Consider the following 22,496-nt stretch of genomic DNA (forward strand, 5'->3'; position numbering starts at 1 on the left):
ATGGCGCACTTTGTGTAGGTGCGCCATTACTAAGTTTGACATAGTAATGGCGCACCTATGCAAAGTGCGCCATTACTAAGTTTGACCAAGATTTGACCAAGTCATACACATAGTAATGGCATACTTTGGTGAAGGTGCGCCATTACTATGTCAACTAGTAATGATGCACTATCCCCTGGTGCGCCATTAGTAACAATTTTTTTCTAAACTAGTAATGGCGCACCACACATCAGGTGCGCCATTAGTAATATGTCAATAATGGCGCACCTGTATCTTAGCAGTGGCGCACCACATACATGGTGCGCCATTAATGTCCATATTAGTCATAGCCCTTTTCCTAGTAGTGAAGTTGAGGGCCTCGTTCTTCCGCAACTGCTTCTCGGCCTCCAGATTTTTGGTCAGGGTCCCCTCCCGGGCCCTGGCCTCCGACAGCATCTTCTCGAGACCCTCCAGCTTCAGCTTGAGGTCTTTGATGGAGCTGTTGGTCTCGGAGAGCTCCCCGCCTTGCTGATGGCCGCGCCCTGCGCCTCCGTCAGGGCGCCGTTGAGCGTGTCCTTCTCCTGGGACAGCTTCAGGGCCTGCTCCTTCAGCTCGTCCCGCTCCACCACTACAAGAAATATGTCAACTTGTGACCCTCACTATTGGCCGCTGAAAGGTCATAGTTTTTCATTTGCGACCTTTTTGTGACCAAAAACAGAAGGTCAAAAGCTGGCGGTCGTATACTGAAATTAACGACCTACTCACAGAAGATCGTTGAACCCATGACCTTTTGTTTTGGTCACTGGCTGTCTTGCCAGGGCACGTCGGATCCGACGTGGCAATCTGACGTGGCAAAATTGCGACCAATTGAAAAGGTCACTGACAAGATTCAGCCCGGTCCGATTCGGTGTTCTACATGGGCCGAGCCCATTAATTCAGCCTATTTGTGTTTTTTTCCATCAATTTTTGTTGGGTTCATGGGCCAAGCCCAACATTGCAGCTTTTTTATTGTTGGGGCAGGGCCTTTTTGTCTAAACTATTTCATTTTCCTTTTTTTAAAATGGGTCCAGATGGGTCCCAATTGTCAGGTTCTTCTAACTGCGTCCCATTTTTCATGTTCTAGTAAGTGGGTCCCATCAATCAGGCTCATATTCTTCATATTTCAACCAGTAACAATAACAAGCTCTATACGTGCCAATACATGACCATGTGTAATACAGTACTTTCAAGCTCTACAAGTGTAACGAGTTCTACAAGTGTAATACAGTACTGCTTTACAAGAAATGACAACATGCCAGACTCGCTAGACGACCGTAGTCAGATGAACAACATGACAGACTCGATGGACGACCGTAGTCAGATGAACAACATGCCAGACTCGCTGGACGACCGAAGTCAGGGCTGGCAACAAACAAAACTGCAACATGGCTTCCTCTGTCACCCTGTTACATGAATGAGAGAAGAATAAAAAAATTGGGGCAAATATATTATGAACAGACCATTCAAGAAAATGACATTTATTTAGAATGATAACACAAATTGAGCTAGTGCCATGCTTTTTGTCCTCCAACTAGTTAAAATGAGATACCCATACATACAAGAAAACAGATACAGAATATGAATATGCATGGCTCAAGTGCAAGTCGTGCAAAAAACTTCACTGCAACACATTGCACCTAAAACAAAATACCATTCTACTAACACGACCATCCATTCAACCGGCAAGATCTAACAAAACTAGTCAGCACAAGCATACTAACATCACAAAGGTAGGAGGGTATAAAGGGAACCGAGAGAGATACCTGTGGATTATAGTGCCAACGGTGATCTTTAGCAGCGCCGGAGACGACTCGAACCCAACTATGGCAGCGGCGACGACGACTAGTATAGTGCAGAAAAAAGAAAAGATATCAAATCAGCCATTTTTAGGCTCAACCATGGTTGATATCCAACAACATGCAAGCAGGTTTTTAATCGAGAAAAAAAATATAGAACAGTCTACATCTACAAGTAGATACAAACTGGATTTGATCAAGACTTATAGAAAGGTAAAAAAGTTGCATGTTTCAGAGCCAGGACAACAATCCATCTTTATTAGGAAAGGAAACCTGTCTGTTAGCAGCAGGCTCTCTTCGATTGTTCAACTTAATTGGGTGGTTTTGATCAAATATTATTGATGCAACACTTGGCATCACTAAACTACAAGTCCAAAGCATCATAAGCACTAGGCAGAAATCACCATGGCCAGAACATAACTTAGCAGAAGGGGTGTATGGTCGTGGACACACGCAGAGCAAGATAATAGAGCAAGAGAGAGCAAAAGAGAGGAGCGGTTGCTTACCAGAAAAGGAGTTACTGGAGTGGGAGGCCTGCGAGTGGAAGAAGAATCATTGCATGGTGGCGTGTCTCTGTCTCGCACCTGCGTGTGTTAGAAAGTGCACCCATCAGGGAACCAAGCATATACATGACATGCCGAAAGAATAAATACCATGGCAGCAATGAAATTAAACACCAACTGCCAACAGTACTACTGCTGTCGACTTGTTTGGATCATCACAAACCAACTAGTATAGCAGTTGGCACACGAAAGTAGCAGCAGTACATGCACCTTCCAGGTTCACATTGCACTTTCTTTTCAGGTTTGCAACAAAAGGAAGAAAGAAAGAAACAACATTCTCAGACGCACTAAGACACGAACTTGACAGCATAATATTCCCAGTCAGCCACTTAACTGGATCAATTCCCACAAAGCAAGACACAACAAAATATTAAAAAAGAATACACAAAGTGATCAGAAGTGGCTTTGAATATAACATTCGCCCTGGCAGAAGACTCTGTCAATAAAAGGCACTTGTGACTTCAACTAACTTGTGGACTAATTTTGCTCAAGTTTCTTAATAGACTTACAATGTTTAGCTTCCAGAAATTAAATCACAAAGTTTAGCTTACGGAGACAAAATTACAAGGTTTTCTATCTGCAATCAGTACAAACTTGATAGTGCTACAAGTGCTAATGATCCAACAGTGTCCCAGCTCCACACGTCCTAGTACTGAATTTCCTCACACTTGATAGCTCCACACGTCCTAGTACTGAATTTCCTCACACTTGATAGTGCTACAAGCAAGCAAGCAAGCAAACATGCAAATACAAGTAGTAGTACTGGTTGTCTAATGAATGGGATACATGATTCTCCTCAAATAAATTGACAAGGTTTTCTTCTTCTTTTTTCTAGTTAATGACAACCAGTCATCAATCAAGCAAGCTACATCACATTGGTACAGCAGTTAGCATCGTTCAGCATATATGGGGTGTGAGCAGTCAACACCTACCAAAAACAGGGTCAGGAGCTTCCTCTTATAATCGCTCGTCTTGTGCTCTGGTGAGGCGGTCACAGACACCGGCCTCTGCGCGACGCCGCTTGAGGGGAGCGCTCCAAAGGGGAGCAGACCTTTCGCTGCAAGACTCATGGATGGTGCCATGTTTGCTCACTGGATGAAATGAATGGAGATGTCATCAGCATGAATCAGAGACAGAACATAGCTGTTGTCGTCAGCATCAATTAGAGACAGAAATTAATTCTTGAAAAAGCAAAACAATAATACTAGTAAATACTAGTGCAGTTAACTTGTCGGTTAAGAGACTAACGAAACCAGTCACTCTAAGCATACTAGAGCTTCAAACCTCAAGCTAAACAGAGTAATACTAGTGCATACAAAACCTCAAGCTAAACACAATATGCAGTACCTAGGAAGTAATCATCATATTTTCACAAAAACAACATGCAATGCAGACATATATACTCATACAAGAAGATCACTGCCTGCAGTTTTATTTAGATGACATACACTGCAAAATTTTTAAGAGAAAATAACTGCACCGAGCAATTTACTTCATGATTATGCAAGCAAGTCGACATGACATCAAATCAAACACAAGCATAAATGATCTGTCAATCTGCATCATCAGTAGAGCTACACTACAGCAGGGCATTTCAGCATTATTTAACCCTTCAAATATTTTGTCAGAGTACATGTCACGAGTCTACACTCTACAGTAAACACAACTATAGTTTTCAGCAAACGAAACACAAATCTGGGGTACCAACCGTTCAAAAGGACACATGTCAGATACAAATTGCTAGATACAACAAGAAATATGCACAGTGCATGTCTTCCACATGGCAGGTCACCAGATCAAGGGTCCCTATCAAATAGCCAGATACGACCGTTCCTATCTACAGCGCGTGCCTTGCCCATGGGTCTCAGTCCAACAAATTCTGCATGTTTGCCCATTGGTCTCAGTCCAACAAATTCTGCATGTCACTATATCTGGGCAGCACTCCAATCATTCATAGCTAGCTAATTTTCCTAGGGTGCAAATGGCAGAGGGCTCACCTCATCAAGGAACGATGGCAAGGCCAAGCGGAGCTCGTCGGGAAATACAGATGCAAAAAACCTCTTGGCAGCCTCGCGAAGCACCTCGCCCAAAGATGGTGACCTACAGCAGAACCGTTCAGGTTACTTCCCCAACAACTAGGACGAACCGGATCTGGACCATTCATAAGAGGAAACGAAGTGAAAATACCCTGTTGGTACGAGGTCCATAGGCGCACTCAGAAACCCATAGTGGCCCTGAAGGTAGCAGTCCTCCGCCAGGACGACGGAGACCATCGGCGTGAGGTGCAAGATCCGCTCGCTGAGAGGACGCGCCGGCTGGAGAAGCCCCGTGGCCAGCGACCGAAGAGGCAGGCAGCCATGGCCACGTGCTGCGTAGCACCAACAGAAGGTCCGTCAAGCAGCGCCAAATCAAATCCAGAGAGAGGGGGGTCGAATCGGGGAGTTCCTACCTTGAGACGAAGGGGGGACTAATAGACTCCAGCTCCAGGTAGTCGATGACGGAGCACACGAACGCGTCGTCCACTCGCGCCACCGCGCGCTTGATCCGCTCCGCCACGAACACCAGCGGCTGCGACATCACGTCCCCCACGCGCACCATCACGAGGTCCCGCACGATGGCGTTGCCGAAGTAGTTGGCCGGCAGCTGCGGGCGCAGGCGCTGCCAGATGTTGTCCCCTGCGGCGGGAGGGACGAGCGCGGCGGCCCTGCGGTGGAGGGCGCCGACTGAGGCCTCCGGGACGGGCAGAGGAAGAGCGGCGGACGTCCTCCGGGAGGCGAGGAGGAGCGGGTGGTGGCGCGCGGGCGCGGGCGGCGGGGTTGGATCTGAATCAGGGAGGGATGGGATCGGCGGGGTGGCGGCGGCGATGTGGGAGACGAGGGGAGAGGGAGCGCGTGAGGGAGAGGGAGCGCTAGGGTTCGTGGGGTGAGAGGGTGAGGGAGTTTTCTTTTTTCTTTTTTTTTTTGAGACAAAGAGGGGGAGGGGGCGAGGGAGAAATGGCTGCCGTCGGATCCGAGAGCATCCGACGGCGTTTGAGCACGATCCGCGTGACATGTCCATGGACCAATCACAACCCAGTACACGTTATGACCTTCTAAATTGGTCGCAATCGACTAAAAATAAGGTGTTAAACCATATTTTTTCAAAAAAAGGTGTTGAATCATAGAAACAGTTTTATGATATGAGAAATTCAAAAAGAAATATTCTCATTGTGTCACCAAATGTGACATAGATTTTAGGAAAACTAACAAACTTGGAATTGGAATACCACAAATATCTTTTAAAAATTGTTATGAGAAATGAGTTTTTAGGGGGGGTTTCATTTTCTACTTTTTCACATGAAAAATTCAAAGAAATGATCTCATATTGTGCACAAGGGTGCATATTGGAATGGCAAACAATGTTGCCTAAGGAAGTTTTCATTTTCTTTGGACGAAAAAACCATTTTCCATTTTTTGAGTGCCCAAAAGGAGGTCTTTTTGTGAAGGACCTCCCAAAATAATTGTTGCAAAATTGGACCAAATCATTTTTCTAAATACTAGGCCATATTTAATGCATAATTGACCAAATGGTTGGGTGTTAAAAGTTTTGATCCACCTCTGGTGAAAAAGACAAATTTCCACCGATTTAGCTGGAAGCGGGTCAAATTTGAACTGCGGCTGCCTCATAGTTTGCTCTTTACTTTTTCCAAAAATCATTTCTAGGTACATAAGTATCTATCTAATCAGAGAAACATCAAAAGTTTTCCAAGATTAAACCACTAGCTAGGAACGGTCAAGCCCGCCGTTTTGACCGCATTTTGAAACGGGCATAAAAAATTCAAAAAAAAATCAAAAAATTGGAAAACCTTCGCATTGTGTCATTATATGTGGCCAAGTTCCCAAGAAAAATAACAAACTTGTAATACGGCAATTATTTTAAAAAAAGTGTTCTCGGAACCGAGCTATCACGTGTGGAGATCAATGGCTTTCAAGCCAAATGATCAATCTTATGGCCACATTCATGGCATAGTTTGTTCAAATGATCTAATATTGTGCACAAGGGTGCATATTGGAATGGCAAACAATGTTGCCTAAGGAAGTTTTCATATTCTTTGGACGAAAAACCATTTTCCATTTTTCGAGTGCCCAAAAGGAGGTTTTTTTGTGAAGGACCTCCCAAATAATTGTTGCAAAATCGGACCAAATAATTTTTCTAAAATACTAGGCCATATTTAATGCACAATTGACCAAATGGTTGGGTGTAAAAAGTTTTGATCCACCTCTGGTGAAAAAGACAAATTTCCGCCGATTCAGATGGAAGCGGGTCAAATTTGAACTGCGGCTGCCTCATAGTTTGCTCTTTATTTTTTCCAAAAATCATTTCTAGTTACATAAGTATCTATTTAATCAGAGAAACGTCAAAAGTTTTTCAAGATTCAACCACTAGCTAGGAACGGTCAAGCCCGCCGTTTTGACCGCATTTTGAAACGGGCATAAAAATTCAAAAAAAAAATCAAAAAATTTGAAAACCTTCGCATTGTGTCATTATATGTGGCCAAGTTCCCAGGAAAAATAACAAACTTGTAATACGACAATTATTTTAAAAAAGTGTTCTCGGAAACGAGCTATCACGTGTGGAGATCAATGGCTTTCAAGCCAAATGATCAATCTTATGGCCACATTCATGGCATAGTTTGTTCAAATGATCTCATATTGTGCATAAGGGTGCATATTGAAATGGCAAACAATGTTGCCTAAGGAAGTTTTCATTTTCTTTGGACGAAAAAACCATTTTCCATTTTTCGAGTGCCCAAAAGGAGGTTTTTTTGTGAAGGACCTCGCAAATAATTGTTGCAAAATTGGACCAAATCATTTTTCTAAAATACTAGGCCATATTTAATGCACAATTGACCAAATGGTTGGGTGTAAAAAGTTTTGATCCACCTCTGGTGAAAAAGACAAATTTCCGCCGATTCAGCTGGAAGCGGGTCAAATTTGAACTGCGGCTGCCTCATAGTTTGCTATTTATTTTTTCTTTCTAGTTACATAAGTACCTATTTTACCATAAATACATGGTTTGGTGGCGATACGTCGAGGTTTGGGCGGTGGCCGAGGGCCCGAACTCTAGAGCGCGTAAACTCGCATGCCCGCCGCATGGTCACCGCGTGACCGTGGTGTTGCCATGTGTTCTGGGCGGCCTAGGCATGTCTAGTGGGTTGGGCACTCCCCTGGTAGGTGCTAGGAAGAAAATTACAACATAAGATTCTCACGAGGAGACCGATCGATGCTCAAACATGAATTAGCAGCCAAGTGTTTGATTAGCGGTATGGGAAATGTACATGGCTAATGGGCGTGAGTTTTGGCTGAGGATGATCAGTTACTAAGAAGACCGTCTTCACAAATTTTCAGCTCAAAAGGAGGAGCCTAGGTGGTACTTGCTTTGCAAAGTACCACACTGGACATAAATACGAATGTTGAAAGCTGGGCTCAAAATAATGAATGGATTGAGCTGGCATTTGGTGGAGATGGTTATTTGGGCATAGGAAAGCACTGTAGAAAATGGATACCATTTGGACATGCCAAAATAGCACTTCCTTCACAAAGTGCTGTTCAGAACAGAATAGGAAAATGAATATTTTTAAATTATTTTTGAACTAGGCAAGGAAGGTTTTTTACATATTTGACGAAGATATGACCCAAAGTATTTATGAGATTTTTTTGGGAATTTTGGGAATGACAGAAATATAGGTTGCTTCACAACCTAGGGCAAAAACTGCCACATGGACATGACACATAGGCAAAACTGATGAGGTGGCGCCTAGTCATAGCAACCCACCACAATTTACAAGGTTATGACCATCTATATTGGTCATGATCAGTTAGAAATAAGGCAGCAGACCAGTGCTATCTGCTTTATGACCATTTCGTGTAAGGAAATTACGACCTTTCTAACCAAAATGGCCGTTATAGTTTAGGGTTTGGAGCCCCCCAAACAGCTTTTGACCAATTGGTCTCAAATGGTCATAGATCTATGACCAATTCTTCCAGGGTCACTGACAAAAGGTCACTAGTTGACATATTTCTTGTAGTGCACCTCCAACACCTTCACCTTGCCGGCGTGCACCTCGGGCTCTTTGTGCCTCTGCTCCAGCTCACGGGTCCGCTGCAAGACAAGCTTCTCCACCTCCCTGTCCTTGGCGCGGAGTTTGGCGTCGAGCTCCGCCTCACGCTTAGCAAGGTCCTCCTCCTGGGAGTTCAGCGCGGCCTGGTGCTGAGTCTGGGCGGCCTCGGCTACCGCGGCCAAGCCCTCCGCCGTCTCCTGGGCCTTCTTGATGTCGGCCAGCTTCATGGTGAGCTCCACGTCGCGCTTGGCCAACTCGCCTTGGGCGGCCTTCAGCTCGTCGTGAGCCTGGCGGAACCAGTCCTGCATCTCGGCAACGCTCTTCTGGAGGTCCGCCTCCGCCCTCTCCACCACCGCCGTCCTGGACTTAGCCTTGTCCAGGCGGGCGCGGTGGAGCACCTGGAGCTTCCGGAAGCTGGCGCCCATGGCGTGGCGGAGCCGCTCTTCCTGGGAGCCGTCGCCACCGGCGCTCGGCTCGTCAACGATCTCAAGCCCGTTGGCGGCGAGCACCTCATCGTCAAACACCCCCCCCCTCGACGGGAGCCCTGGTGCTCGACGCGCCTGGGAGGTGGACGAAGAGATCGTCGCTCACCTTCAGGTACCTGCCGGAGCCGGAGGCAGCGGAGGAGTAAGGCTGGTCATCAACCACCTCCTCCTCGGCCGCGGCCTTGCCAGCCTCTCCGGCAGGCCCCTTGCCGGCCTCCTCGGCGGGCCCTTTGGCGGCGTCCTCCGCGGCGCCCCTGGCGGCCTCCTCGGCAGCGATCTTCTCGGCCTCCATCGCGGCGTCCTTGGCCACGTCCTCGATGACGGTGTCCAGGTCCTCCCGGTCCGCCGAGAGAGGATCTGGATATCAAGAAGAGGGTGGGGTAGAGCCAAGATCAATGATTCAAAAAGAAGAGAAAAAGCAGGGACAAAAGGCCAGAGACTTACCGGTCCCGGGCTGGGAAGCAAAAGTCCCCTCCCGCCAGCATCTGGCGCCGAGGCGAAGCCACCGGCGCCCAAGTTCTCCTCCTCCTCCTCCATGTGCGTGGGCTCGGTGCTTGGCGCCCTTGCCGGGGACGCCTCTCGGGGCGGTGTGGTTGATGGGGGCGGTGTGGTGGGAGTACCCCTCTGTGGCTCCTCCTGCTGCTGCTCCCCTCCTGCATACGCGACAAGGTCAGCGCCAAAGTATCGTACCCATGACACATGTCGATGAGGAGTGAGCGGTGGACTTACGCTGGGGGCTGCGCTGGGGGCTGTTGTCCGGGCTGCTCAACACCACCAGCGGCGCCCTTGAAGTACCAGCCGGGGGCTGGCTGCCCACCGAGGTCTTGGCCCTCTTCACCCTCTGGGCCAGCATCTCTGCGTCCCTACAAAGATGAAAACGAGTCAAGGCAAGCGACACCGATTGAGGAGACAGAGATGACGGGAAAAAGCAAGATACTTACTCGTCGTCCACCTCCTCCTCTGTTGTTTTCCCCTTCCTCCTCGGGCTGAGGGACCCGAAGTCGAAAGTGACCCCCGCGTCGGCATCTGCCGGAGGAGGGGAGGAGGGCGGAGTCTGCGTGCGCTTGGATGAAGAGGAAGCCGATGTCTTTTTCCTCGCTGTCGCGGCCTTCACCACATTCTTCGCCACCGCGGCCCTCGTCTGACGCGCGGACTCCTCCGGAGACTTTGGCCGCTGTGCGGCCCTAACAGGTTGTACAGGCTCGCCAAAAGTGGCCCGCAGCAGGACTCGCCCTCTCCCCGTGGCCGGAGGGTCAACAGCCCCGGCTTCCTCCTCCAACAACTCGTCAGCCGCATCCTCAAACAGAGGAGCCTCGGTGCCGGCGCTGCTTTCTTCCCCGGCGGCCGTCGCCCACCGGGCGAGCTCCTCCTCCTCTGCAGCCGTCGCGGCCTTGTCCTCCACACCGCCAGCGCTGCCGGCCTCCTCGGCAAGCTGCACCTCCCTCGCCCTGGTGCCGATGTAGTCCAGTTCCGCTTGGGTGGTGTCCTGGACGAGCAGCCGCTCGGCGTCGGCGTTGATGTATCCCTCGTGCAGAGTGTCGAAGAACTCCTGCACCTGGACGTCCTCCGGCGCAACCCAGCTCGGGTCAGGGCCATGCGCGTTGCAGTCTGGCATCATGGCGATGATTTCGGTCCGGCGCGAATTATTGCACAGCGGGACCACTCCCGCCGACAACTTGAACAAGGGCCCCATAAAAACCTTGCCGGACTTCGCGGCGGCCCTCGCGACCTTGCCGATTCGCTCGACCTCGCCGTCGCGGCCCACATCGAACTAGAAGAGTCGCTGGCAGAAATGGGCATGCCCCATCACTGTGAAATTGTGGTCGAGGACGGGGCAAAGCCGCCTGATGTCAGCGGGGTTCGTGAAGAGCCAGGCCGGCCTCCCCTTGTTGTGCAGTGGAGCGATCCGGCGGCGGATGAAGTCTGCCCCGATCATCTCAAGTGTGAGTCCTCCCTCGGTGAGCCGAAGGATCCTGGTGGTATCGGCCGTGTGCTTCTCGTCGTCGGCATCGATGTCGCTCCAATCGCCTCTGCGGACCGGCGGCACCCGGCGGACTTCGCAGAACGCCGGCGGGTCCTTCTCTTCGATCCAGCACCACCGGCCCCGCCATTCTTCCCACCTCTCCTTCATGGCGCCATCCGGGTACGCTCCCTTGGACCTTGGGATCCAGGTGATGCAACCAGAAATGACACCTCCCGTTTGGATCCGAGGGAAGAAGTAATGGCGGTAGAGCGCCGTGTTGGGATGCACCCTCGCGAAACCTTCGCAGAGGTGCGCGAAAAGGGCCATGCACGCCACGGCATTCGGGGTGAAATCCAAGAGGCGGAAGCCAAAGGTATGCATGATCTCGCTGAAGAAGTCGGAGAAGGGAGGACAAAGCCCGCAAGAGAAATAGTCGACAAAGAAGGGGTACCGATTCGGCGCGGCCTCGGCGCAGTTGGCAGGGATGTCGCGCGTGGCTGGGTGCCCCGTCTTCTCTCCCTCCTTCTTTACCCCCCTCAAGGGTTTGAAGGCCTCCCGGAGCTCGAACACATCCACTATCGAGGGGAAGAAGGCGGATTGCGTCCGCTGCACCGCCAGCGCACTCTCCGGTGGCTCCGTCGCTCCGGCGTCCTTGGCCACTCCCTTGCCCTTGGTGGATTTTGGCGCCATGGCGGCTAGGGGAAGGGGGCAAGAGGTAGTGGACGGCGGGAACGCGACGGCGGCGAACAAGGACGAAGCTTAGGGAGGAAGGAGAAGGGAGCGGCGGCTCTGAGATTGGAAGAAGGCGCAGAAGGGGTAAAGTGAGCAGCGCGCCCGCGGTTATTCCTTTTTACGGGGAAGGCGCGAGCCGCCTCCTTTCCCATTAACCATGATGTGACGCATGTGTGCGGAAACCACCCCACGCATGCCGCCCACATCATGCTCGCCCCTCCACGTCGCACATTCAACGCGGGTCGTGGGAAGCGCGGCGCGTGAAAAGTTTTACCGCGGTAAAAACCGCCCCGCCTGCCCACGCACCGTTTTGGGCCTGGCCCGACAACGTGTCGCGCTTATGTGTGGCCCAGGCCCGGGGGCTCCTGTCGGTGTACAAAGGAAGGGGCGCATATTTGTACCCCTTTAACTGTGCACGGACAGTCGGAGCCGCGCCTGCCGCCACGGCAAGCAGAACAGGGGAGGTGAACCAAGGTAAAACCGAAGCCCAAGACAGCCAGAGCAACGCCAAGACCGAGAACACAAAGAAGCAGAGAGGCGAAGCGGGTTCCCCCAGCAAGATCCTTGCCGGGGGCAACCTCAGCAGCCCCGGCAAGGGTTGCCGGGGCGGCTCGCCCACACCAGCGGAGTGAGTCGCCCTCGAGCCCACTGGTTCCAACTCAACCAAGCACGTTGGAACTAGTGCTCGGGAGGCACCTCCATGGCCCTCGGCAAGACCCGATGAGGATTAAAACACAATGGCCCTCGGCAAGATCCTTGCCGAGGAAAGCCACAAGACCCCCGGCAAGATCCTTGCCAGGGACGACAGCGCGCCACGGCAGGACCCATGCCGGGTGCCCTCACCAAGGATGCCAGCAGGGCCACTGCCAGACCCGCACCAACCAAGTCTCCGCCGCCGTTCGCATGCAGCTGCCAGCTCAACCAGCTGAGCAGGCACCTGCGTGGCAACATGCAGCTCCCAGGCCAACTCATCAAGTGCCTGCGTGGCGGCATGCAGATCTTCGTGAAGGCTCCACCACCGCGCCACCTCAGCTTCCCGCCTTCCTACATGGCGCCGCACGCATCGCTGGCCAGGGCGCGAGTCGAAGCGAGGAGGAGCGGCGACGGACGGGATGGGCCTCACCCCCGTCCCCGATAAAGCTAGGGGACACCTCAGCGGCGCATTGAATGCGTCTTGTCCTGTAATACGAGCGATAAACTCGCAGTACTGTACGCCTTTCCACCTCCTGTGTGCCACTGTGGCAGCCCCTTTCGACTATAAAAGGAGGCCCATGGCATACTGGAGAAGGATTCGGCTCTTTGGAACCACGCACCCACCATAGCTAGCTCGAGAGCTCAAGAACTCTCTGAAATACATCCACCAAAGCAGGACTAGGGTTTTACGCATCCTCGCGGTCCGAACCTAGGTAAATGATCCTTGTGCTGATTACTAATCCTGCTCTTCTCGCAACCCTGCGCCCCGGCAACCGTAGTAGGGATTCTTGTGATCCCATAGGTGTCGTTGCACACCGACAGAGACTGAAGGAAATATGCCCTAGAGGCAATAATAAAGTTATTATTTATGTCCTCATATCATGATAAATGTTTATTATTCATGCTAGAACTGTATTAACCGGAAACATAATACATGTGTAAATATATAGACAAACATAGTGTCACTAGTATGCCTCTACTTGACTAGCTCGTTAATCGAAGTTGGTTAAGTTTCCTAGACATGGACATGAGTTGTCATTTGATTAACGGGATCACATTATTAGGAGAATAATATGATTGACTTGACCCATTCCGTTAGCTTAGCACTTGATCGTTTAGTATGTTTCTATTGCTTTCTTCATGACTTATACATGTTCCTATGACTATGAGATTATGCTTCTCCCGTTTACCGGAGGAACACTTTGTGTGCTACCAAACGTCAAAACGTAACTGGGTGATTATAAAGGTGCTCTACAGGTGTCTCGGAAGGTACTTGTTGGGTTGGCGTATTTCGAGATTAGGATTTGTCACTCCGAATTGTCGGAGAGGTATCTCTGGGCCCACTCGGTAATGCACATCACTATAAGCCTTGCAAGCATTGTGACTAATGAGTTAGTTGCGACGCCCCCTTTCCTCCCCCTCTCTCTCCTTCCCTCTCCTCTCCTACTCCCATTTGGAAGGGAGGAGTCCTACTCCCGGTGGGAGTAGGACTCCTCATGGGGCGCGCCTAGGGTGGCCGGCCCCCTCCCCCTCCTCCACTCCTTTATATACGGGGAGGGGGGCACCCCTTGGAGATACAACAATTGATCTCTTAGCCTTGTGCGGTGCCCTCCTCCACCATATTCCTCCTCGATCATTTCGTAGTGGTGCTTAGGCGAAGCCCTGCGTCCGTAGCATCATCATCACCGTTACCACGCTGTCGTGCTGACGGAACTCTCCCTCAAAGCTCGGCTGGATCAGAGTTCGAGGGACGTCATCGAGCTGAACGTGTGCTGACATCGGAGGTGCCGTACGTTCGGTACTCGGATCGATCGGATCGTGAAGACGTACGACTACATCAACCGCGTTGTGCTAACGCTTCCGCTTTCGTTCTATAAGGGTACGTGGACACACTCTCCCCTCTCATTGCTATGCATCACCATGACCTGTGTGTGCGTAGGAATTTTTTTTAAATTACTACGTTCCCCAACAATGCGGGCGGCTGCTCGCGACTACTCCTCAGGTACTCCCCCTGGTCCGTCCTGTTCTGGTTCTTGTTTTTCTGTGCTTGGTTCCGCTCCGTTGTCCCATCTGGCTGAGGTGGCTTCCGATAGTGTCATTTTGTTCTGTGGTGAGAAGGGGCCCATCCTTGAGCAGATCTCTGCTATCTGCGCCAAGGAGAGGCTTGACGGGGCATTGGCTGAAGCCCGCGCTTATGCTGCGTCGGCCGAGTCCAGCACCCCGGCGCACACTGACCCTGGTCATAGAGAGACCAGGGATGGTGCGGCGCCCCAGTTGGAGACCGTGTTGGCGACGCCCCTGGCAGCTCCCCCCTCAGCGAGGACGCTACGAGGACGCCCCCCCACGCGTCTCAATCCCACTGAACACCGACTAGAGGTGTGTGGGTCTAGTTCCAGGTCCGCCTCCCTCGGACCGGAGGCATCCGTTGCCCCCATCCCCCTACGCGGGGGCGGCAGGGCCGGCCGGTGAAGGCTTCCCCCCGACCCACGATTGATGGGCGGGCTAGCTCGGCCCCACTTGCGGGGCCTAGGGATTCCTCTGAGGTTATTAAATGAAGCTCCTATGTTGGAACATTAGGGGCTTCGGCCTCACTGGCCGGTGGAGACAGCTCATCGAGTATTTGCGACAAGAGGAGATTGACATCGTGGGCCTTCAGGACACGATACGCCAGGACGTTAGTATGCTTGAGCTCCAGGGGCTCTCTCGCCACTAGTTTGCCTGGCAGTAGTTGCCTGCTACGAGGCAATCTGGTGGCATTTTGCTCGGGGACAGGGAGGATGCCTTCTCGGTTGAGGATATGGACCGAGGGGAATTCTTCCTGAGCATGTCTACCACAGACCGACGAGTCCACTTCAGTTGGGAGGTGATTTTCGTCTATGGTCTTGCAGATCATGGGCGCTCAGCCGCCTTCCTTACCGAGCTAAAAGTAAGGTGGAGAGGTGCACCACTCTGGTGGTGGTGGCCGGGGACTTCAACCTCATTAGGTGGGCTTCTGATTAAAGCTCGCCTAATGTTGATCTGGTCCGCATGCGTCTATTCAACGATTGCATTGCGGACCTGGCGCTCCGTGAGATAGCCCGTGTAGGGGCTAGGTTCACGTGGACGAATAAGTAGGCGGAACCCATCCGGAGTGTCTTGGATCGGGTCTTTGTGTCGACCCAGTGGGAAGTGATGTTCCCACTGTGCTCTCTCAAAGCGGTCACTCGGATTGGCTCCGACCATACCCCCCTGCTTTTCTCGTTGGGGGATGAGGCCCCCCTAGAACCCATCGCTTCCGCTTCAAGACGTTCTGGCTGGAGCAACCGGGTTTCTTTGAGATGGTTCGCGACCGCTGGCTAGAGGCTGTCGCGTCACCGCCTCGGGTGTTTTGTGACGTGGATGTCTGGCATCACTGTGCTAAATTGTCCCGTCAGGCCATGAAGGGCTGGGGGGCGAACCTTGGTGCTGATCTCCGGGCCCGTAAAGATCCCTGCTGGATGGCCTTGCAGACGGGCAGGGCCTGTCTCCTGACGACTGGCTTAGGAGATATGCCCTCGAGGCCTCGCTCATGGACATTTATAAGAGTGAGGAGTTGTTTTGGCAACGTCGAGGGGGCCAGAACTGGCTCCTTAAGGGTGATGCGAACACGGCGTACTTTCAGGCGATTGCTAATGGCCGCAGGCGGAAATGTGCCATCCCGCTCCTCTGGGATGGGGATGTTCTTCTGGATAACCCATATGACATCTCCACCCATATTTACTCCTTTTATAATGAGCTTTTTTCGGCAGAGCCGCGTGGAGGCGTCTCTCTCCGCGCTGACTTCTGGCCGCTTGCTGACCAGGTCTTCGGTGCGGAGGATGCGGATCTTACTCTCCCATTCTCCCCTAAGGAGGTGGGTCAGGCGATTGCGTCTATGAAAGCTTGCTCGGCCCCGGGACCGGATGGCCTCCCGATAGTCTTTTTCCAGAAATTCCGGGAGATCCTACGTCCGGTCATTATGCCCATGTTCCATGAGTTCTATATTGGAACCTTGGACATGGCTAGGATTAATTATGGTGTCATATCCCTGATCCCCAAAGTAGTTGGGGCGACGGATATCCGGCAGTTCCGCCCCATCATGGTGATCAACGTGTTGGAGCAAATCTTTGCGAAGGTTTGCGCAACCCGTTTATCCCCGGTGGCGGAGCAAATTGCTCACCCCCTTCAATCCGCGTTCTTGAAGGGCAGGCGAATCCATGACAGAATTCTTGCCTTTCACGAGATTGTCCACAAGGTGGCGTCGAAGGGGCTTAAGGGGGTCTTCCTCAAACTGGACTTCCAGAAGGCGTATGACCGTCTGGATTGGTCCTTTTTGAGGTTGGTGATGGAGCGGCGAGGATTTGACAAGAGGTGGTGCTCCTGGATCATGCAATTGGTTAGATCTGGGAACACGTCAATCAACATCAATGGCGAGGTGGGCCCCTTTTTCCAGGTTTCCAGGGGGTAAAGCAAGGGGACCCTGTCTTCCCCTTGCTTTTCAACCTCGCAGTTGATGCCCTTGCGGGCATCATAGATAAGGCCAAGTTGGCCGGCCACCTTAAGGGTGTAGTGAGTCACCTCATCCCGGATGGAGGGGTTACTCACTCTTGCAGTATGCGGATGACACCATGATTATGGTGGAAGGCTCGGACTCGGACATTGTTAATCTTAAGTTCCTTTTGCTCTACTTTGAGGAAATGTCTGGACTTAAGGTTAACTTTGATAAGAGCGAGGTGGTGGTCCTTGGCTACTCGGAGGCTGAGCAGCTTCGGATCTTGGATAACCTCAACTGTAGGTTGGCTTCGTTCCCCATATCTTACTTGGGGATGCCCCTGGCTGAGTCTAGGATTTTAGTGAGTGGGTATGATCCGCTGGTGGGACGAGTAGCGTCCCGTGCGTAGCCCTAGTGCGGTCGGTTCACTTCTAAAGGTAGCAAAAATGTCCTCATTAGCTCTAACCTTGCCAGCCTCCCCATGTATATGATGGGGATGTACATCTTACCCGAAAGTGTGCATAGCTCCTTTGACAAGGAGCTGGCTAGGTTCTTCTGGTAGGCAGGGGATGGTCGGACCAAGTACCATATGGTGAAGTGGGCTGACATCTGCCTGCCGAAGGACCGAGGTGGCCTGGGCATCCATGCGTCTCGCCGGATGAACGTTGCGCTGATGCTGCGTTGGGTTTGGCGGATCTTGAGGGGAGATGGGGGTTTGTGGCTGCAGCTGATTGAGGCCAAGTACTTGCAGGGTCAACCCCTCTTTGCTTGCTCTCTCTCGATCGGGTCCCAGTTCTGGAAATCTATTTAGGCCATAAAAGAAGAGATTAGGCTGGGTTTGCGTTTCTCGGTTGGCAATGGGTCTGGGACCCAGTTTTTGTTGGACCCTTGGTTTGAGGATGAGCCTCTTCGCCTGCGGTTCCCGAGGCTCTTTGCGATTTGTGACGACTGGGCCATCCTTGTTTCGATGGCTGCTTTGGATGAGGGATGGAACATTGCGTTCTGCCGCTCATTCGGACCAGATGAGGTACGGGAATGGACAGAAATGAGGGAAGTAGTCCCTCTTCCTCTGTCCCAGGCCCCTCACTCTGTTTCTTGGAGCCTTTCTCCTTCGGGTGAATTCTCCGTTAGTTTGGCCTATCAGGCACTATGCCGATTGCCGGTTCTACAGTGGCTATCCCCATTGTGGAAGGCGCCGATGCCCTTGAAGATTAAGATTTTCGTATGGCAGCTTCTCCGAGATCGTCTACCTTCGGGGACCGAGGTGCTGAAACGCCAGGGTCCGGGCAATGGCCTTTGCCCTCTGTGCCACGTCCCGGAAATGGGAACGCACATTTTGTTCTCGTGCGTAGCAGCGCAGGCACTTTGGTGCTTTGTTTGTGAGGCTCTAGGACCGGAGTGGGAGGCCCTTGACCTTGCAGAGTTTCTGCAGGTTAGGGCCACTCAGGTTGGCCGTAAGCGCCGACTGTTCTGGCTCATCTTCGCGGCTATGATGTGGACTCTTTGGACTACTCACAACAAGATGGTGATTGAGTGGGTGTTCCCGCGACGTGCTTCTGACTCGTTCTTCAAATTTCTTGCCTTCTTGCAGCACTGGCATCCGCTCGCTAGGCCGAGGGATCGTGACCGTCTTCAGCTCTTTCTGGATGCTTTGGTGTTTACCATGTGTCGACTCTCCGACCGCTCGACAGCTTCGTAGCTTGCCCCTGGTGGCCTTTTCTGTTTCTCTTCAGTTCTTTTGGGCGTCTCTGTGTTGTGGCCCCAGCATTTTTCTTTTATGACTTTGATTGGGACGTGGTTGTATGGACTTATGCTTTATCTATAAAGCGGGGCGAAAACCTGTTTCGAGACAAGTCACTCTTTCCGAGAGAAAGACGAGCATGGCAAGTCTTACCACCTTGTATTCCAGTTTTTTAGGAGCAAACACGCAAGGTCTAATGAGCTGTGACACCAATCTACCTATCAGCCTGAGCCTCAGGTTCCAGCAGCTTACGTATTACCCATCAATGATGCTTCTGTACGGGATGGCTCTCCATCGGACTGTGACATGAGCTGTAGTTGGCCATATGCCTACAACCTGGAGTACCTTGGCAGCATAGCTGCTCTAGCTCATGTGATCTCCCCAGAGCATTGTTTGACATTGATCCTGAGGTAATAGCTAGAAGCCTACAACTTCAACAATACTCTTTATTTGTTAATGAAGACAATCAAGCTTATCAGTTACTCTCTCCGTCCCATAATATAAGAACGTTTTTGACAAGTGTCAAAAACATTCTTAGTGTCAAAAACGTTCTTATAATATGGGACAGAGGAAGTACCAGATATTGGATTCATAGGAAGGTTTTAACATTTGCGGCCCACTGGAGCTAGTAGGATTATGCGGAGATGAGTCGGTTCAATGACTGGGTTGCGGATCTAGGTCTCCTAGAACTGGATAGGGTCGGGGCGCGGTTTACCTGGACTAATAGACAGGTTTCCCCAACCCTTAGTGTTCTCGACTGCGTGTTTGTCTCCCCCGACTAGGAGCTCCGGTTTCCTTTGGCCTCTCTCCAGGCGATTACTCGCATCGGGTCCAACCACGTTCCCCTCCTCTTGTCCTCTAGGGATGAGAGACCGCGGCCCCCGCCGCGGTTTCTTTTTGAAGCTTTCTGGCTCCGGCAACCAGGCTTTATGGCTGCCGTCCAGGCTCTAATGCCGAGACCCATAGGCAGATGTCCATTCTGGACGAATGGCATCATCTCTTCAAACGGTCCAGGCAGTTCATGAAAGGGTGGGGTGCCAATATTGGGTGAGACCTTCGACTCCAGAATGCTTCTCTTCTCGAGGAGATCCGTGCCCTAGACCTTCGCTCAGATATCTCAGGGTTCTCCGCTGATGAATGGGCCCATAGATGTAACCTGGAAGATTCTCTCATGGAGATCTATTCCAAGGAGGAGGAATTCTGGCGGCAGCGAGGCTCTGTTAATTGGGTGTTGTTTGGTGACGCCAACACTGCCTACTTCCAGGCCATCGCCAATGGCCGTAGGCGGCGATGCTCCATTCCCCTATTATGAGAGAGGGATCAGCTATTCCAAGATCCTACAGCTATTCGTTCGCTAGTTGAAGACTTCTAAAAGTCGTTATTTGCGGGGCATCCTCGGGGTGGTATCGCCCTGGCTGACCATATCTGGTCTCCTGACCAACAAGTCTCCTCGGAGGAGAACGCGGCCTTGCTCGCTCCATTTGATGCCGCGGAAGTAGAGACCTTTGTCAAAGCCATGAACCCAGCCTCGGCCCCGGGCCCGGATGGACTTCCAGTTCGCTTTTTCCAGGCATTCTGGCCGATGGTTAAGGAGATCATCCTTGACTTGTTCCGGGATTTTTCTAGGGGAACATTAGACATGTCCCGGCTTAACTACGGGATCATTTGTTTGATTCCCAAGGTTTCGGGTGCTGCTGACATAAGGCAATTCCGGCCTATCATAGTCCTCAATGGGATATTCTGGATTTTGGCTAAAGGGTACGCCACTAGGGCGGCCCTAATCGCCCCTCGGATCCACCACCCGAACCAGTCTGCCTTCACGAAAGGCAGGTTTATTCTGGATGGGATTCTCGTTCTCCATGAGGTCAAGAGCAAGCACCTCCGTGCGGTGTTCTTCAAGATTGACTTCCATAAAGCATACGACATTGTCCATTGGTCCTTCCTTCGGGAGGTGTTTCTCAAGCGCGTATTCGACCCCAACTGGGTTGCGAGGGTGATGCAGTTAGTGACGAGCGGCCGCACGGCTGTGAACATCAATGGGGATATCGGGCCTTACTTGTTGACTGGCCAAGGCGTACGGCAAGGGGATCCGATCTCCCTCTTTCTTTTCAATCTTGTGGTTGATGCTCTGGCCTCGATCCTAGATTTGGCCAAACGAGCCGGCCACATTCGGGGGATTTGCCCCCATCTTGTGGCCAATGGAGGTCTGACCCACCTCCAGTATGCGGATGATACAATTATGATGGTGGAAGGATCTGACGAGGATATTCGGAACCTCAAGTTCCTCCTCCTCTGCTTTCAGGAGATGTCGGGGCTCACGATCAATTTCGCCAACAGTGAGGTGATGGTCCTGGGATAGTCCCAGGCGGAAGCTCAGCGAATCGCCAATCGCTTAAATTGTCGATTGGGATCCTTCCCGACTACTTACCTTGGCATGCCAATTAGTGACACACGTATACTGGAGAAGGACTTTCGCCCAATAATCGCCAAACTCTAGCATAGGATGGAACCTTGGCAGGGGAGATGGATGTCTAAAGCCGCTCGAGTCTTTTTGATGAACTCCTCCCTCATTAGCCTTTTGATGTACATAATGGGATTCTATAGTTTACATGAATCCCTACATCATGAGGTCACCAAACTCCTGTCTAGATTCTTCTGGGCGGGAGAAAACAATAAACAGAAGTACCACATGGTGAAGTGGTCCGAGATCTGCAAGCCTAAGGACCAGGGCGGCCTGGGAGTCATTTCATCCAAGTGGATGAATATTGCCGTCCTCTCCAAATGGCTCTGGCGTATTCAGACCGATGTGGGAGGTCTGTGGCTCGAGATTATCCACGCGAAGTATCTTCGCGGGCAGCCACTGTCATTCGCTCCCAGATCTGGAGGATCCCAATTCTGGCAATCGGTGTTCCGTCTGATGCCGGTCTTGCACATAGGGACCTCTATTAGAGTTGGCTCCGAGTCCGACACATTATTCTGGCTCGATCGATGGGCTGGGCCACGCCCATTTGCGGAACGCTTCTACGCGTTATTCTCGATCTGTGTCCGCCCACAACTCTCTGTAGCTGTGGCTTTAGCTGACTTGGGCGCCATTGCCTTCCGCCGTACCTTCGGGGCGGTAGAGCTCAAGCAATGGGACGAAATGCTCGAGTTTATTACCCTCCACCCCCTCCCTTGAGCCCGATTCGCTGTCTTGGCACCTGGAGCCAAATGGCAGGTTCTCGACTATATCTCTTTACCAGGCGATTGTTCCCACCCCTGGCCCGGTGGAACTATCGGTGCTCTGGGAGATCAAACTCCCCTTGAAGATATGCATCTTTCTCTGGCAATGGGTCCGAGGCCGTCTCCCATCGGGGACGGAGGTCGGAAAACGTAATGGCCCTGGAGATGGCCTCTGTCCCATTTGTTTTGTCCCGGAAGACTGTAACCACATCTTCTTCCGATGCCCTGTAGCGCAGTTCCTTTGGAGCTGTTTCCGGGAGGTGGTTGGCGGCAATTGGTACCACGACAACCTCCCAGACCTATTTGGGGAGGTCCTTCGGCTCCCCGGTCCTAGCCGCCCCCCAATTTGGGTGGCTTTGGGTACCCTTGCTTGGACCCTTTGGTGTACCCGCAATAAACTAGTCATCGAGCATGTCATTCCGTGCAGTGTGACTGATGCAATCTATAAAATGTGTGGCTTCTTACGGCTCTGGAGACCGCTTGGCAAGCGGTGTGATCGTGGCGTCATTAACAACATTATGGCAGGTCTTCCTTCCGCGGCATCGGCTTTCGCTCCACCGCCACCACCCCTGAGCCGGATTAGCTCTTTTTTAGCTATCTTTGGGGCTTGTTCTGCTGTGCCCCCAGCATGACTTTGTGCCTTATTCATAATGTGTTGGATTCTTGGTCCGTTGCTTTATAATATAAAGTGGGG

General features: G+C 51.7%; 1 protein-coding gene across 1 annotated transcript; it reads right to left on the reverse strand.

Annotated features, from left to right (window-relative positions):
• Nucleotides 1-1,119: 1,119 nt before the first annotated feature.
• LOC109776621 (uncharacterized) lies at nt 1,120-5,449 on the reverse strand. Its single transcript, XM_073509853.1, has 7 exons — nt 4,827-5,449; nt 4,565-4,745; nt 4,375-4,477; nt 3,310-3,468; nt 2,321-2,398; nt 1,782-1,860; nt 1,120-1,421 (listed from the first exon to the last, which is right to left on the reverse strand). The coding sequence occupies exons 1-3, from the start codon at nt 5,432-5,434 to the stop codon at nt 4,379-4,381; spliced, it is 888 nt and encodes a 295-aa protein (XP_073365954.1). The 5' UTR covers nt 5,435-5,449; the 3' UTR covers nt 1,120-1,421; nt 1,782-1,860; nt 2,321-2,398; nt 3,310-3,468; nt 4,375-4,378.
• Between the last annotated feature and the right edge of the window lie 17,047 nt (nt 5,450-22,496).

Source organism: Aegilops tauschii, chromosome 3 (genome assembly GCF_002575655.3).
Source record: "Aegilops tauschii subsp. strangulata cultivar AL8/78 chromosome 3, Aet v6.0, whole genome shotgun sequence".
NCBI classification, from domain to species: Eukaryota; Viridiplantae; Streptophyta; class Magnoliopsida; order Poales; family Poaceae; genus Aegilops; species Aegilops tauschii.